At 43.4% G+C, this 14,948-nt stretch overlaps 2 protein-coding genes across 8 annotated transcripts in view; one reads left to right on the top strand and one right to left on the bottom strand.

The window, feature by feature from the left end:
• Positions 1-13,015, top strand: part of Ae2 (anion exchange protein Ae2) — a 356,548-nt gene extending 343,533 nt beyond the window's left edge. For all 5 annotated transcript variants that reach the window (XM_050193754.3, XM_050193751.3, XM_072286088.1 and 2 more), the window contains 4 exons: positions 873-1,126; positions 8,901-9,070; positions 9,137-9,307; positions 11,245-13,015. In XM_050193754.3, coding sequence (XP_050049711.1) covers positions 873-1,126; positions 8,901-9,070; positions 9,137-9,307; positions 11,245-11,325 — 676 coding nt within the window. In that variant the 3' untranslated portion in view covers positions 11,326-13,015. The remainder of the gene's footprint in view (positions 1-872; positions 1,127-8,900; positions 9,071-9,136; positions 9,308-11,244) is intronic.
• Positions 12,607-14,948, bottom strand: part of Grasp65 (Golgi reassembly-stacking protein 2) — a 56,305-nt gene continuing 53,963 nt past the window's right edge. For all 3 annotated transcript variants that reach the window (XM_050193771.3, XM_050193770.3, XM_050193772.3), the window contains exon 10: positions 12,607-14,462. In XM_050193771.3, the coding sequence (XP_050049728.1) occupies positions 14,407-14,462 (56 nt within the window). In that variant the 3' untranslated portion in view covers positions 12,607-14,406. The remainder of the gene's footprint in view (positions 14,463-14,948) is intronic.

Raw genomic sequence — 14,948 nt, 5'->3', positions numbered from 1 at the left:
CATAATCTGCCACAGGTGTGAGAGTGAGAGTGAGCCATGCGAGGGCATGGAGTTATGGTGAAAAGGCTGGTGTCTTGTTAGATATGGGCATTAGGTCTTCAACGGTTCTAGCTACATGGCTGCAAAAACGACGGAAGTTAAGTGGATGCACCATTGTGCTCCGGTCATCCAGCTCGGTAGCAAAGTTGGGGCAGCATTCTACCTTCGCTGCTGGCATGAGTGTTGTGCACATGCACACTAGCATTCCTGCTGATCAGCTGTGAGCATATGCTGCTCACAGCTGAAATAGACAGTAAACGTCAAGCTAAAATTGTCTAATACTTCATGGAGCACTGACTAATGCCAATGATTTTCCATCAGTCTCATCTCATCCACCATCAAGGCGCACTACCTGTAATGCTTCTGGCAGTGCTCCGCATCACGTCAGCCTTGAGCGACAGCTGATAGCTGCCAGGGTGCTGCTTCTGCTGTGCCACAGTAGTTGCCTGATGTGCTGTGTAGTGCCAACGTGTCACCCGTGCATATCCTTTGAACACCGTCTAAGGAGATCGTGTGCAATGCTAAACCTAGCTGTCACTGACACTGCTTTGCCCTTTAGGTGAAACTGCAACTTTATTATTTCTTAAATTCGGAGTGCTCTGTTTTACTTTCATTATGTACCTTTAATTTTATTTTTATTCTCATATTTCCCTTAACGAGTTGTACTTTCATTGGATCAGGGCATGCCTACCTTGCGTCTGTTTGCTTTTTGAAATGCATTCCCATGTGCTATGTTCATTTTGTTGTCCTCATCATGTCCCCTAAGTAATGCTTATAAAGGATGTTTAGGGTATGTGAAGTTAAAGCTCCTAACTACTCTGCCTTTGGTGCAGGCTGATCCTGAGCAAGAAGGAGCGCAAGCTGCAAAAGGGCTCTGGCTTCCACCTGGACCTCCTGCTCATCTGCTGCATGGAGCTGGGTTGTGCCATCATCGGTGCTCCTTGGATGTGTGCAGCCACAGTGCGCTCTGTGTCACACCTTGCCTCACTCACTGTCATGAGCCGTACTCATGCACCTGGCGAGTCGCCACACATTATTGGTGTCAAGGAGCAGCGTGTTACCAACTTTCTTGTGGCACTCCTTGTTGGTGGGTGCTGCTTCACTGCAGTTTGTTTCTCTTGTTACTTGCGTGTAATTCCAGCTTCATAGTAGCAGTAAATCTTAAAACGCCACTGCAGTTTTTTATTTAGCTTTAACTGCATACCTGAGTGTTTAATCTTTATGCTGAAAATTGTGCAGGCTTTTTATTCTCTTGGTTTACTCATGATTTTACACAGGATTATTGTGAATCTTATGCTTGTTTCCACTATAATTGCCTTGAATGTTTCATAACATTGAGCGCCGATCAAAAAAACTTTTAAAGGAGCCCTAAGCTGCTCATAGCATGAATATGTGTTTTATACCTGAAGACCTGCAGGTTCCAGATGTCCTTTTATTGAACGTTCTTTGGGAAGAATTTTAGGGATACAAGTAGTAAGATGTTTCGGAATTTTGAAGCGCTTCACCAAATAACATGTTCACCGTCACATTCTCTTCATGAAGATACATGCTAGGCTTGTGCGAATATTCGATATTTTTGAACAGTTGAACGAATAATGCACTATTTGATATTCGCTTCGATTGGAATTTTGTTATTCGGAAATTTCGAAGTATTCGGCTCGGAACGAATAGCCACACGCGGCAGGGAGAAAGCATTTTCAGAAGTTTCCGTTTTGGATTCAGTAATACTTTTTCCAATCCAATCCAATCCAAACCAAGCCAGGAAAACAGAACTATACTCAGAACAAAGGCATACAAAAACTCATCTCGTTGGCGTGGTGGTGTGGTCAATTGCGTTTAGTGGGCGACTCTGTCTCTGCCGCGGCGGCATTTGGTCGATTCCAGCCGCCTTGGACCACTCAAGAGAGCACCATGGGGGACTTGCATGCAGCCAGCAATGCGATTTTGAACTTTTTTGTAAAGATTCCACCGGGAACCGAAGCTCGGTGTCTTAAATGCAAGGCAGTCCTGAAGACCCCGACAAGTACTACAACAGCCCTAGCAACGCATTTAAGGAGGCACCCGGACTTGCACAAGGACTACCAAGAGAAGCGGGACGCGTGCGAAAGGCCATCCAAGCTCAAGGGGTCAAGCAACGCAAGTCATCAACAGCCATCCATAGCCGACAGTTTCAAGCCAAAAATGAATGCGTCGGCCTCAAAAGCCCAACAGATGACAAAAATGATAGCTCACTTCGTAGCTCATGGTATGCACCCCTACAACATTGTCGAAGAACCGGGTTTCCTCGACATGAAGTTCACTATGCCGGATTATGCCGTGCCGTCTCGGACAACATTCTCGAGAGCCATTATTCCGGACCTCTACGCATCAAGCAAAGAGAAGGTGAAAAAGAAGCTCGGGGACATTTTTGCAAGTGGAGTGGAGTCTCTTTCAATCACAACTGATGGTTGGACATCGCGGGCAAATGACAGCTACGTTTGTGTAAGTCCAGCCCACAATACTGTGTCGATCTTCGTCGTTACAGATAATAAAAGGAACTTTACTTCTGCAGTAGCGCGGTCGTCCTGGAGTGGTGGGCAGTGTTTCGGACACACCCTTCAGTTGTGTGTCAGTGATGCCAAATGAGAAGTGTCAGCATTTTTGCAGCTCTGTGCTAAGGCCAGAGCAATTGTGGCTAAATACAAACAGAGTGTCAAGGCCCGACGGCTTCAGAAAATTCAGAGAAACATGCTCTCGAGGTTATACAAGATGTCCCGACGCGATGGAACAGTGAGCATGCCATGATGGCCAGGCTCGTGAAGCTCCGTACGGTCATCACTGTAGAACTTTCAGAATCTGACGCAGTTCCAAACATGAACGCAAGTGAGTGGAAGCTTATGAATGCAGCACTGCAAGTCTTGAAGCCACTTGACCACACCACAACTGAACTGTCTGGGGACGGATATCCCACGCTGTCACAAGTCATTCCCCGGTTGCAGTGTACCGAGGTGGTTCTAGCTGAACATGTTTCCGAAGGTGGTGAGGCAGCATTGCTTGCCTCAAGCCTTTTGCGTAGCATCAAGACGAGGTTCCCTGATATCAAGATGTCACGCCTTCCTGCATTGGCAATGTTGGTCGATCCTAGATACAAAGATGTCTGTTATGCTGAAAGACCCGCAAAGCAATGGGCATCACTCTACTCACAACGGCAGCAGAAGAGACTGTGCCAGTTGATCAACGTGGTACAGCAACAAGTGTGAACAGCACCTGCTCTGCAGACCCATCAGGGGACTCTGTGTAGAGTGCTTTTACAAACTTCAGCTCGCGTGCACATCATCAATCAAGCCGTACAATCTCAGATGAGGTTGCTGGGTACTTGAAGGCCCCCCTTCTTTCCCGGTCTGAAGACCCCCTTGCGTGGTGGAAAAGCAAGGGCTGCCACCTTTACCCAACCCTGGTTGCAGCTGCCTGTAGGTATCTTTCGATACCAGCCACGCAGACAAGAAGTGAAAGGCTTTTTTCGACTGCAGGAGCCATTGTAAGCTGCAGAAGGGAGCACCTCAAACCCCAACATGTGGAACAGCTAGTGTTTTTGCACGAAAATTTGTTGATTTTCGTAAATAATCAAGTTGTTTACTTTCCTTGAATAAATCGCAGACCATAGCCCTCTGCCGTTTTTTTCTTTTCTTTACTTGCTACTATTCGAAGTATTCGCTTCGAAATTATTCGAGAATTACTATTCGCTTCGAACCAAAAAAGCAGTATTCGCACAAGCCTAATACATGCCCTTACACGACATAGCTGCCAATTACTGAATTAGAGTGCTTAGCCCATGTGAGCACCTGTTCTAGCATGCAGTTAGAATATTTATTAGCTTCCTATTGCAATGAATTCACATGATAGACACTGTGTCATCTTGCTTTCCACAAGCACTTCATGCAGAATAAGTGACCATGGGACACATGGAGGACAGGAAAGTAAGTCATAGCTGGGGTGGATGGTGTGAATGAAGTCGAATCACCAGATGCCATGATGAAAAAACCTTGAGGGAGCGTCTGCTGTACTGTGCCAAGGACAGGGAATGCAGACCTCCACCATACGTTACATAGAAAGAGGCGTAGGAATGACTATATACAGGTGTATCTACGAGTGCATGTGCATGTAGCACTGCCCAGAACAAACAGTCCATGTAAGGTTACATCGATGTCGTCCTCATCCTCTTTTCAAACATGATAGACCTGCTCTTGGTCAATGGGAATAACTGTTTCGTAGCAGTATGAGCATGCCTGCACAAGATGCAGAAACACCTCCTCGATAAAGTGTGGAAGCAGTGCCACAAGTGCTCACTGGTTACATTATTTTTTTCACCAAGAATGAAAGCAAGCACTATTGTCTACTAGTCAGACAGTGTAGCTTATGTCAGCCCGAAAGTTGAAACTGCTTGTGTGTGTTCGTTTTGCTTTGCTACATTTAATGTTGCTTGCTAAAAAGTTTTAAGAGATACCGTATTTATTCGAATCTAGGCCGATGGTTTTTTTCAAATCATATTACGAACTCTAGGGTCGGCTTAGATTCGAGGATTTTAAAAAGCGCGCCAGTTTTTCATTGAAACTGCTAAATATGGTGCATAGCTAGCGCCATCTAGAAAAGTCAGTATTGCAGCCGCTACTAGCCGTGCCAGTAGCCAACCGTACACAAGCGAGGTCGCCATTTTGACCTGTGTCGTGTCGGCCGTGTCGGTGTGCAGCGTGGTGTTATCGCGATGGCACCAAGCAGGAGATGCCATGAAAAGTTGATAGCCACAGAGACATTGTCGAACCTTCAAGCCGGGCGGGACTTCGGTGTCGACGAGAAAAACATCTGTCGTTGGAGGGGACGACAGCAGCTTTTTGCTTGTGCCGCAACGAGGATGGCATTTAGCGGACCAAAGAAAGGCCATCACCACGAAGTGGAGAAGTTTTGGCCGACTTTGTTCGGACGCAGAGAGCAGCTGCCCTTCCATTGACAACAGAAGTGCTCCAAGCGAAAGCTAGGGAACTTTCGAGGGAGCGAGGCCTAATGCCAAAGGATTTCAAAGCCAGTCGGGGCTGGCTTCAGAAATTCATTAAGTGCTTTGGCTTCAGCCTCCGACGTCGCACTTCAATCACCCAGAAGCTGCCAAGTGATTTCGAAGAAAAGCTGATAGCTTTTCAGCGCTACGTGCTGCGAAAGAGAAAAGCGGCAGGCTACAACCTTGGGCAAATTGGCAACGCCGACCAGACGGCTGTGTAATTTGATATGCCAGTGGCATACACCGTGAATGAAAAGGGTGCCAAGGAGGTGAAGGTGCGCTCTGCGGGCTACGAAAAGCAGCGCGCAACTGTGATGCTGTGCTGCACAGCTGATGGACATAAACGCCCTCCTTATATGATATTTAAAAGGAAGACACTGCCTGCTCGAGAAACTTTCCCAAGAAATGTCATTGTGCGGGCAAATGAGAACGGGTGGATGATGGGTGCGATGGTGGAAGAGTGGGTTAAAATTGTGTGGCGATGGCGTCCAGGAGCCCTTTTGACAAAGAACTCGCTCCTTGTCATCGACTCTTACCTTGGGCACTTGACCGACAACGTGAAGGCTGCGCTCGCCCAAGCGAACACAGACCTCGCTGTCATACCGAGTGGCATGACGAGCCAGTTGCAACCACTTGATGTCTGCATCAACAAACCTTTCAAGGATCGTCTGCGGAAATATTACACGGACTGGTTGATTGACGATGACCACATGCTAACGGCAACAGGCCGCATCAAACATGCATCGCTATAGCAGCTGGCGGGCTGGGTAGCTGCAATGTGGGACGACATCCCAGGTACTTTGATCGTGCGCGCCTTTAAAAAGTGCAGCATGTCTAATGCGCTTGACGGTACCGAAGATAGTGCACTGTTTGAAGGTGACAGTGACAAGGAACACAGCGACGAGTCTAGCAGCGATGACAATGTTGAATGAGCTCTGCACGTTCAGATTCAATAAATGCTGTTTGCATTTTGTGAACGCTGTCCTCGCTTTTCTTCTTTGGCTTACATTTGAGGTAATATATTTTTTGTTTGTTGGCTTCGGACTTTAGGGGGTCGACTTAGAATCAGGGTCGGCCTAGGTTCGAGTAAATACGGTACGTTAGGTTTACATTTGTTCACCTGATACGCTGCATTGATTGACCCAATTGCCCTGAAAAAATTTATTGTCACTGAAATAAAATTGATGTCGCATCAAGTGTTCCAAGCAGAATGGGGCCATTAATGAAGAAAGTGCAGGCTTTTTCCTCTTCTTAATGTGATTATGAAAAAAGTGCAGGCTTTTTCCTCTTTTTAAAGCGATTAGCACTCTTTTGGAACTTCACACTGTTTGCAGTAAGCTTGTCTGTCTGTGTGTTTGTCTGTGCCTAACCTCATCCTGCCAACTTGGCTCGCTGGGTAGTCTATGGTCTAATGGGGGGGGGGGGGGGGGGGGCATTGTTTTGCTGTGCTGAGGGAACTGAGTTCAAAACTTACCGCTGGACCAACTTGGGTCACTGGTTATTTGCCAAGGGTATGCGTGCCTCTTCAATGAACCTCCTTTATGCCACCTTGGAACACAAGCAATGCAGAGACTTAATGGTGGGGTTCCTAGATAGCATATTGTGCCTCGAGGACTGCGCAAGAGGAGCGTGGCTGCAGTACACTCCTCATACATGACGCAGTTCGGTGGTGGCAATCGGTGTGGTGCTACATTGCTTCAATATTAATCACAGTAACGTTGACAGTCATCCTGAGAGGGTTCCTGCCAGGTCTTCTTTTTTCTCACTTTCATAATGGGCTCTTTGCAGTGCAAAGGGATGGAGTATTCGACACAAATCATTACAACCATGCGCTCGACATGCTGTGCTTGTTGAACCAAAACTCATCTTGTTTAATTCCTTAAATGTTTTATTCGTTTGAGCAAAAGTGGCCTCCCTTATTCTGCTTCTTTTTTTGTCTTATTTGCAAACTTCACTCCATTGAAAAGTCTTCTAAAGCTTTTTCATATTTGCTTCATGTTTTAGCATAAAGACTAAATTTTACCTCTTCTCTATGTAATATATTGACACGTGTACATGTTTATCTTTTATCAGGCGACCGCATTTCACAGTCTAACAAATGCCATCACTCAGCGCAGGACGCACCAGCATGTATTGGAAGTTTCTGGAATGTTATCGATGGTTCCACCTGCTGTCTGTGGTCACTGAACCTTGCGTAATCTCGCGTAATGCATGACGTGAATTGTGTAGTACTTTCTGGAAGACACGCAGGCACCAGCGATTTCTCTGGAACCTTCTGCGACTCATGCATAATAAAGCCAACGCGCTTGACTCGCTGATCAGATTTTCGCCGATCGCAGACTGTGTTCGCCGCTATCGTTTTTCATCAAGTGTAGCCTGGTTTTGAGGGCACAGGTTCACCCAACAAAATGCCAGTTTCATCATTCACAGTATTGCTGCTTTCTTCACCGTCACTACTACGTGACAATATGTGCACTTGTCATTGCTACAAACGGTACAATTTGAAACGAGAAAAAATGCTTCCCTCGAAGAACAAAACTCTAGTGCATCGCTTTCACGGTCAGAGTTGAGCAGCAGCTTTCTTTTGCATGCGCAACTCGCATGCGAGTTGTCAGTGGCAGACACTCTTGTTCCAAGTCTTCCAAAAGGTGCAAAAAAGCATGTGATTCCAAAAATGTAGTCTTTTATTGCTTACAAAGCACTGTAGAAACAAAGACTGCAATAAGCACGCCCTGGGTGAGCTCGTAAGCTCAGCTTATGGATGAGCTTACGTCAAAGCATTTTTCTTGCTGCACCTCACAAGCAATGCATTTAAGAAATTTATTTTATATGTCAAACTCAAATTTCTTGCTTCAAAAGCCATCAAACTGGTTCCTTGTGAAGGGAAATGGCTGATTGCCCAGATGACTGATATTTTATCATGGCACTCCGTTGTTTCACTGTGCAATTGCCGTAATTTAGCACTGTACTTACTAACTATGCATTCCAACAAGACGGAAATTCAGAGGCAGAGGAGGCTTGAAGTAATTAACAACAGTTGAAGGTATGTCACTGGGGCTACATTCCTTGTTCAGCCACTCTTGGGTAACTACTTTGTGTGATAGGAACATACTGTGTGTCCCAGCTAACATTAGCCAATCTGTTCAATGAAAAAAAATAAAAAATTTAAAAAGCAAGGTGTACTATACAATTATAACACCTACAGGGCTCAGTTGCCAGAGGTCAGACGACTGAACACCGTAGGTCTTAAAATCGTACCCTGCACCTTCTTTTCTTAAATAATTTTTTCTGTTGTGAACAGCTTGGCCAACCTTAGCTTGGACACCCTATTTAAGAACATCTGGTATAACTGCTTACCAACTTATGCTGAAAATGATGTACCCAAGAAGTGCAGCCCTAGAGATTTTGTTGTTTGGTTTTATGCAACCAAATGTGTGCAGTCTTATCATGCTTCCAGCTTGTGTTAATAATGTAATTTAATCTGTAGTGTTATCTTAGTGGCTATTGCATTCTGCCACTTTATGCAAGGTCACAAGTTTAATTCTTGGCTGCAGTGGTCACATTCTTGTAGGGAGTAAATGCAAAAAGATGCCTATGTACCGAGGTGTTGGAGAATATTAAAAAATGCCATGTGGTCAGAGTTAACTGAACCCCTTCAGCACAGCATCCTTCACAGCTGACAATCCACCTTTGGGACAGAAAATTCCACTGACTATTAGCTACTGCAAATTCATTACTGCTTCTAATGTGGCTATGACATTTGCGTATATGTGCTTTATGGAGAGTTTAATAAGAAGCCATTTTTACATTCTCTCTTGTTTTTCCATGCCAGGGTTGTCAGTCTTCATGAGCCCTTTGTTGCGAGAAGTTCCTGTTGCTGTGCTATTTGGAGTTTTTCTCTACATGGGGATCACTTCTATGATTGGAATACAACTATTTGAGCGAATTATTCTTTTCTTCAAGCCAACAAAGCACTTCCCAGGTGTGCCTTATGCACAAAAGGTACGCCATCGCTTTACTATTAGTGTCTGAACAAATATTTATGTTGCTTTTTTTTCTGCTTGCTAGGTGAAAGCTACAAAGATGCACCTTTACACTCTTCTGCAAGTGGTCTGCCTTATTGTACTTTGGGCAGTCAAGTCATCTTCACTGGCCTTGGCTTTCCCTTTTGTGCTGCTGCTTATGATTCCATTGCGGCTTCAGCTCAAGTACATTTTCACTGAAAAGGAACTGCAATGTGTGAGATGTCTTTTTTACACGCCTTCATTGTCTTAATCACTGGGAATTGCACTGCTATTGTTTAAAGGGCACCTTCATTTCTGTATTGACACAAATTATACTGGAGTAATAAAATTGGGCAGATAATTTGATTTTGTTCCATTCAGATGGAAAAAAATCAGATGGAAACAGTGACGATTCTAAAACAAAACACTGTAGTGTATTTGAACTGCTGAGGACAAATGCTGCATTCGTCTTTATTTTGCAGTTTTTAGCCAACTGAGTGAATTGTTGAACCATCTGGAGTCTTCAAAATGTTCAAGTGATGAATCAAGCTAGGTTATTTTGTGGAAGCAATTAGCAGTTCATTACGTTAATACAGCAAGCACTAGCAATAAGTTCATAAGAGCAAGAGGGGGCAATGCTGAGAGTACTTGCACCTTTGCATCTTTGCGTTTTTGTGTGTGCATGCTGAGCAACTACAGAGTATGTTTTACGTGAAACTGGACAAAGGCTGAAATATCAATATTAGTTGAAAGGCAGCAACCAGTCAGCATGGCGCATTGTTTGTAAAGAGTTTTCGAACAAATTAGTGCTGCACCCTGAATGGTGTCCTACAAAGAGGCACTTAACCCTTTGACGGTCAATGATTTAAATATACGGCGGCGCGAACAAGTGCAAAAATGGTCGATGCCGTATATTTACAGCGCCGTCTGTACGTTTAAAAAGCGCCAATTTCCTAACTTTTTCTTTTCTGTCATGTGCTGCCACTATGTGGGGATACAGGGAATTTTTTTCGCGGGCCTCCCTCTCTCAGTTTTCGTTGCATGGTTTGTTTTAGCGTAATTTTCCTCCTGCGCGTCTGTATACTACCGCTCGCGCATTGGCAGGCGGCTGTTTGGATTTTGTTTCGCGGGCAGTTTCGGCTTTTTGCACTTGCAAAACTGATGGCTATCTCATTACTAATTGCTCAAAAGGCGACCGCTTGTTTCTCGCTCGTTTACTGCTCATAGGGGTGCGCATAGGAAGGATGCCGCCGTGCATGCATTTCCGTTTTTCTTTCTTTTTTTTTTTTAAGACTCGCGAAAACTAATTGCCCTAGCTGGTTGGCGATAAGATGAAGATTAGCGGAAGTTTGTCGCACATGTTGCTTTTTTTGATGGGCACACAACCAAACAGTTTTCTTGAGTGCGCGCACCTACGCAGTTCGATTACGCTATGGACGTACGTATTAGTGCAAGAGCAGGAACATTTGAGACTTGCGAAATATTCTCGTGTGCGGATTTTCAAAGCCTTGAACTATGTGCATGAAAATGCATAAAATTTTTAATTCTGATAAGTTTATTTTATTGTTGTTATTCATGAATGAAGAGTGCATATATACCAACGCAAAATATTTTTTTCTCATTTTATGGTCACCCTAAAAAAATTAGGGTAAATTTTGTTTGAAATAAGTCTCTAAGAGGAATTGGACTCTGCAATAAAAAAAAAAAAATCAACCCTGGGCGATCGCATATGGCGAAAAAAATCGACCCTCAAAGGGTTATATGATACCTCTGCCACTTATTGCTACTTCCTTTGTGCCATTGCCATCTACTTGCCACTTTTGGCACTAAGGAAGGAGATGGACCCTCCTTACTATCCTTTTCATATTGTTATCAGTTGCCGTAAACAGATGCCTCAACATAGCTTTTGCCAGCCCCAAATCTACGCAGCCTAACAAAGGCATTATGCAGATAATAAGTGTGGCCTTACAGTGAGCGCAGAACTGCCAAGTGTCTTATTACATGCACATGTGCTAGAATAGTTTTTTTCATTTGACTGCCTCAAGATATTTTAAGATCGCACGTATGCATTGAAAGGTTGCTGCAAGCCAACACATGTAGCAACCATCTGCAAGGAACCAAGGCTTGCTTGAACTGCCACCATCTGATGCACATTTTCAAATTTTTTTGCAGCTGGATGGTGAAGATGTGAACCTCCAGTCCGATGAGGAAGATGATCCAGACTTTTATCAGCAGACATTGCTGCCTAGTTAATGCTGTTTTTTTTTTTTTCAGTGAATATTTTCACCGTTCCAGTTATTTGCATGACATGCGCCATCTCTTCATAGCCTTGTACATAAACACATGGAGTAGCTTCCAATTAACCCATGTACCATAGCTCAAAGAGCCTACGATCTGATCGGTATTCCAAGAACTCTACTATGATAATACCTTCTGTTGTCACTTGTTGAGCGTTAATATGCCATACTTATGCAGAGGCCAGTTACTTTTTCTGTTTATATGTTCTGCGTAGTCTGTTTTCTTCAATGCCAGTATAATGCTGTGGAATCTAATCGAAGTGCCATGGTGTCTATAATTTAGTCCATTTGCCTGGTAGGAAGCAACTGCCTCCTGCGATTTGATATATATATACACCACACGTCATATATAATGTCATGTGGAAAAAAATCCTGGTGGTGATAATTGTCACAGTACTTGACGAAATATATATTATATACATAGTGTATTGTTGCCTTGTATTGGAAGTTATTTTAGTATATACAATGGTAATGTTTAACCAACGCCTGAATATATTGTATTAGCTCTCTTGCTCGTTCGTGATGCAGAGGCCTTGTTATCAGTTTTTCTCGCGTCACTTTTACCTGTGAAACATGTTGCAGTGAACTTGTGCCGCCTTTTTGTGATTACGCATGGAAAGAAGAATAGGGCTGATCAAGCTTTGTTCAGCATATTGTCTCCTGATGTACGTACACAAGAACTTAATATATACACATACAGTAACTTTGTAACAATGTGAAATTCTTGCGAAATATAGTTTCAGTGGTCCAACCTATGTGGACCAAAATTATTCCAGAACGCTAAGACCACGATTTTTTATGCCCCAAGCTCCAGAAGCGATCATGAATTCTTCATGGTGGAGACTTAACAGAATGGTGCAAGCAGCATTTACAGGGTCCTAACAGCATGGAGCAGTACCGTCAAATAATGGTGGATGCTAATGTTTGTTAGGGCATTTACAAGCTGTTGCAGCTAGTGGTGAAGTTGGCTACAAAGACAGCTCATGCAAACACATTTTGTAGTTGCTGCTTTAGGATGCTGCTTTCATTTCTTGACAGTGGGCAAGCGAGGCTAGGTTCTTACATTGCTCAAATACACACAACTGTAGGCAGTAGACAACCTCGGTCTGAAGCTGCCACCGCCTTTGCAGACTGGAATGCTCTTGCTACAATCTGGTAGACGTGGTTGTTGAGGACTCATTATCCTTTAACTTGTGCAACAAGGACAAGCTATGGTATGCAAGCATATATGGCACAGTTCATGTTTGAAAGCATTTATTTCCAGTTGCACATCAAGCACATTATTATTAGAAAATAGAAACAGCACAGATTTTTTTTTTTGGAATGGTGACAATGTACATTGCCTTCACCACTTATAATTTAAAACATTTGATGTACCATGGTTATAAAAAAAGATTTTTGCTTTTGTGGAGAACTACTCCTAGTTGGAAGATTCATTAACTGCCATTGCTGTTTTGCAATGCACCTGTAAAGCTCTCCTGCTTCAGACTTATGCCAGTCTGTTTTCCTATTGCATTATGCTTGGTGGATGTTCATAAAAGCTGGCACTGCTTTACTTATGCAGTGCAACACTTTGCTACATCATGAATGCAATGTTGATATTTAACTATTTTTGCATTGTTTTAATAAATATATTACATTACAAACATTTGTCCCCAACTGACTCATCCCTTACGGCTTTTGACATTTTCTATAGTCTCATACCGAACATTTCAGACAGACCCCAACTGTATCCATGAACAATGCCAGGCTTTTCTGCTTCCTTAAATAGCTGCTGAATGTGTGAAGCCCCAATCATTCTTCAGCCCAGTGTAGCAGTGATGCTGTTAGGCCATCTTCTGTGCCACTGAATAGGTCCTTCCCTCCTTCCCCACTAGATACTTCTTTGTGTAATCTGCATGGCATAAGCCGAGGTACAAGGGGATTGCCCACTCACTTCCATGGGAATGTATCCTCGACCTTTCCCAATTCCTGGTTACTCTTATTCTATGTCAGATTTAAAGAAACAATGAGACAGAACAAAAGGACTGATCATGCTGTGCAGCAGATGGCTCGATGCACTAAACTTTAAACAGCACGGTGTGTGGCCCGAGGCCAACCAGGATTACTGCAAAGTCAGTCATAAGTACAAGATTCCGTGTCAGTGCCCTTAGATGGTCACCTATAGCATTTCAAACTGAGCAGTGCATGAAATACATACACGTCACCCAGACATCTCTCTAAATGAAACTTACTTGCCAGACAGCTAGCTGTATCATTGCAACTAAACGTGTGTAAACAAACTGAAAATAGGACCAATGAGAAATATGGGAGTGAATTGTACAAATTTTGCATTTCAGCCACTGAAGTTCCTAAATATAGGGCAACATTGGTGCAAAAAGCCCATATTTATGTGCAAGTTTAATGTGTAATTTTCCACAACTTGGTACATATTTCCAGCAATCAAAAGAAACAGTGTTCAGTGCAGAGTGAAAGAAAGTATTCAAATTGGGAGCTCAGACTGCCATATCCTCCCAGAAAAAACTGTATGGTAAAAAAAAAAAAAAAAAGAAAAAGTTTGGAAGTGCAAGCCTCTTCATAACATTGTTTGAAATTCCTATGCAGCCATACTAAAATACTTTGGGCAGCATAATCGCCACCTGGTAAGAAGGTGTACGCTACTCCAAGGGGGAGTAGTTCGCAGCAATGATGGCCATCTTTTCAAAAAATGCACAATATTCCTATTTCTTTATTTTTTCCTTTCTTGTGCTGCAAAACTGCTACACCATCTCCCAGAAACACTTTTGCACCTATGGCCGCCACAAAAGGGAAGAGATTCAGCGACTCAACAGGATGACTAACTGCTTTTCCCGGAATAATGCGACAGACCAGCCAAAGCAACAGTGTCCATTCATTGCCGGAAGGGTGTCCACAGTTTGGTCAAGACATTCCCATTTGTTTTCCTCCCTCAGCGAATAGACTTTTTCCATCACACTGCACATTCCTAGAGGGTAGGTACTGTAGTGCGGGAACGTGTCTTCAATGCCAAGCAAATGCTTCAGAGATGCTGCGGTGCTGCCATTGGGGACTTTGCAGAAGCTTCTTCACGAACTCCTGAAAATTTCATACATAATAATGCAAAATGTACTGCTTACACTACATAAGCTGTCATAGAATAAAGGTATTCTAATCACAAATTTACAACTCAAAAGCCTCTGCAGAACATTAGCTTTGGTATTCAGCATTTCTTTGTACATTAACATTTCAGCCTGCTGGTCAATAACAGCTCCAACTTCTTTCGACAGTTTTCTGATACTAACTGTTTATGGTCTGCAGCCTCCTCTTCTAACACATATAATTAGAATTTTGGTTGAAAGAGTGTCCAGCAATTTTAAACAAATTGCCAAATTAATAGAAGTGCATTACGCATTTTCTTTTTAAAGCCTAACATTGTGTCCCTGCTCCCCTTTTAAAAAGTATAAAGTGGCATATTGTAACAACATTCTCACAGATGTCACTCAATGCCACAAGGTCAATGCCACAAGGCTCCACGCACGCCTTGTGCAAAGGTATTCTGGCACATGCTACTGCATTCATTTA

The sequence above is a fragment of the Dermacentor andersoni genome, chromosome 1 (genome assembly GCF_023375885.2).
Source record: "Dermacentor andersoni chromosome 1, qqDerAnde1_hic_scaffold, whole genome shotgun sequence".
Classification (NCBI taxonomy): domain Eukaryota; kingdom Metazoa; phylum Arthropoda; class Arachnida; order Ixodida; family Ixodidae; genus Dermacentor; species Dermacentor andersoni.
The sequence above is the reverse complement of the archived record's forward strand: the minus strand, read 5'-3'. Positions and strand labels throughout refer to the sequence as shown.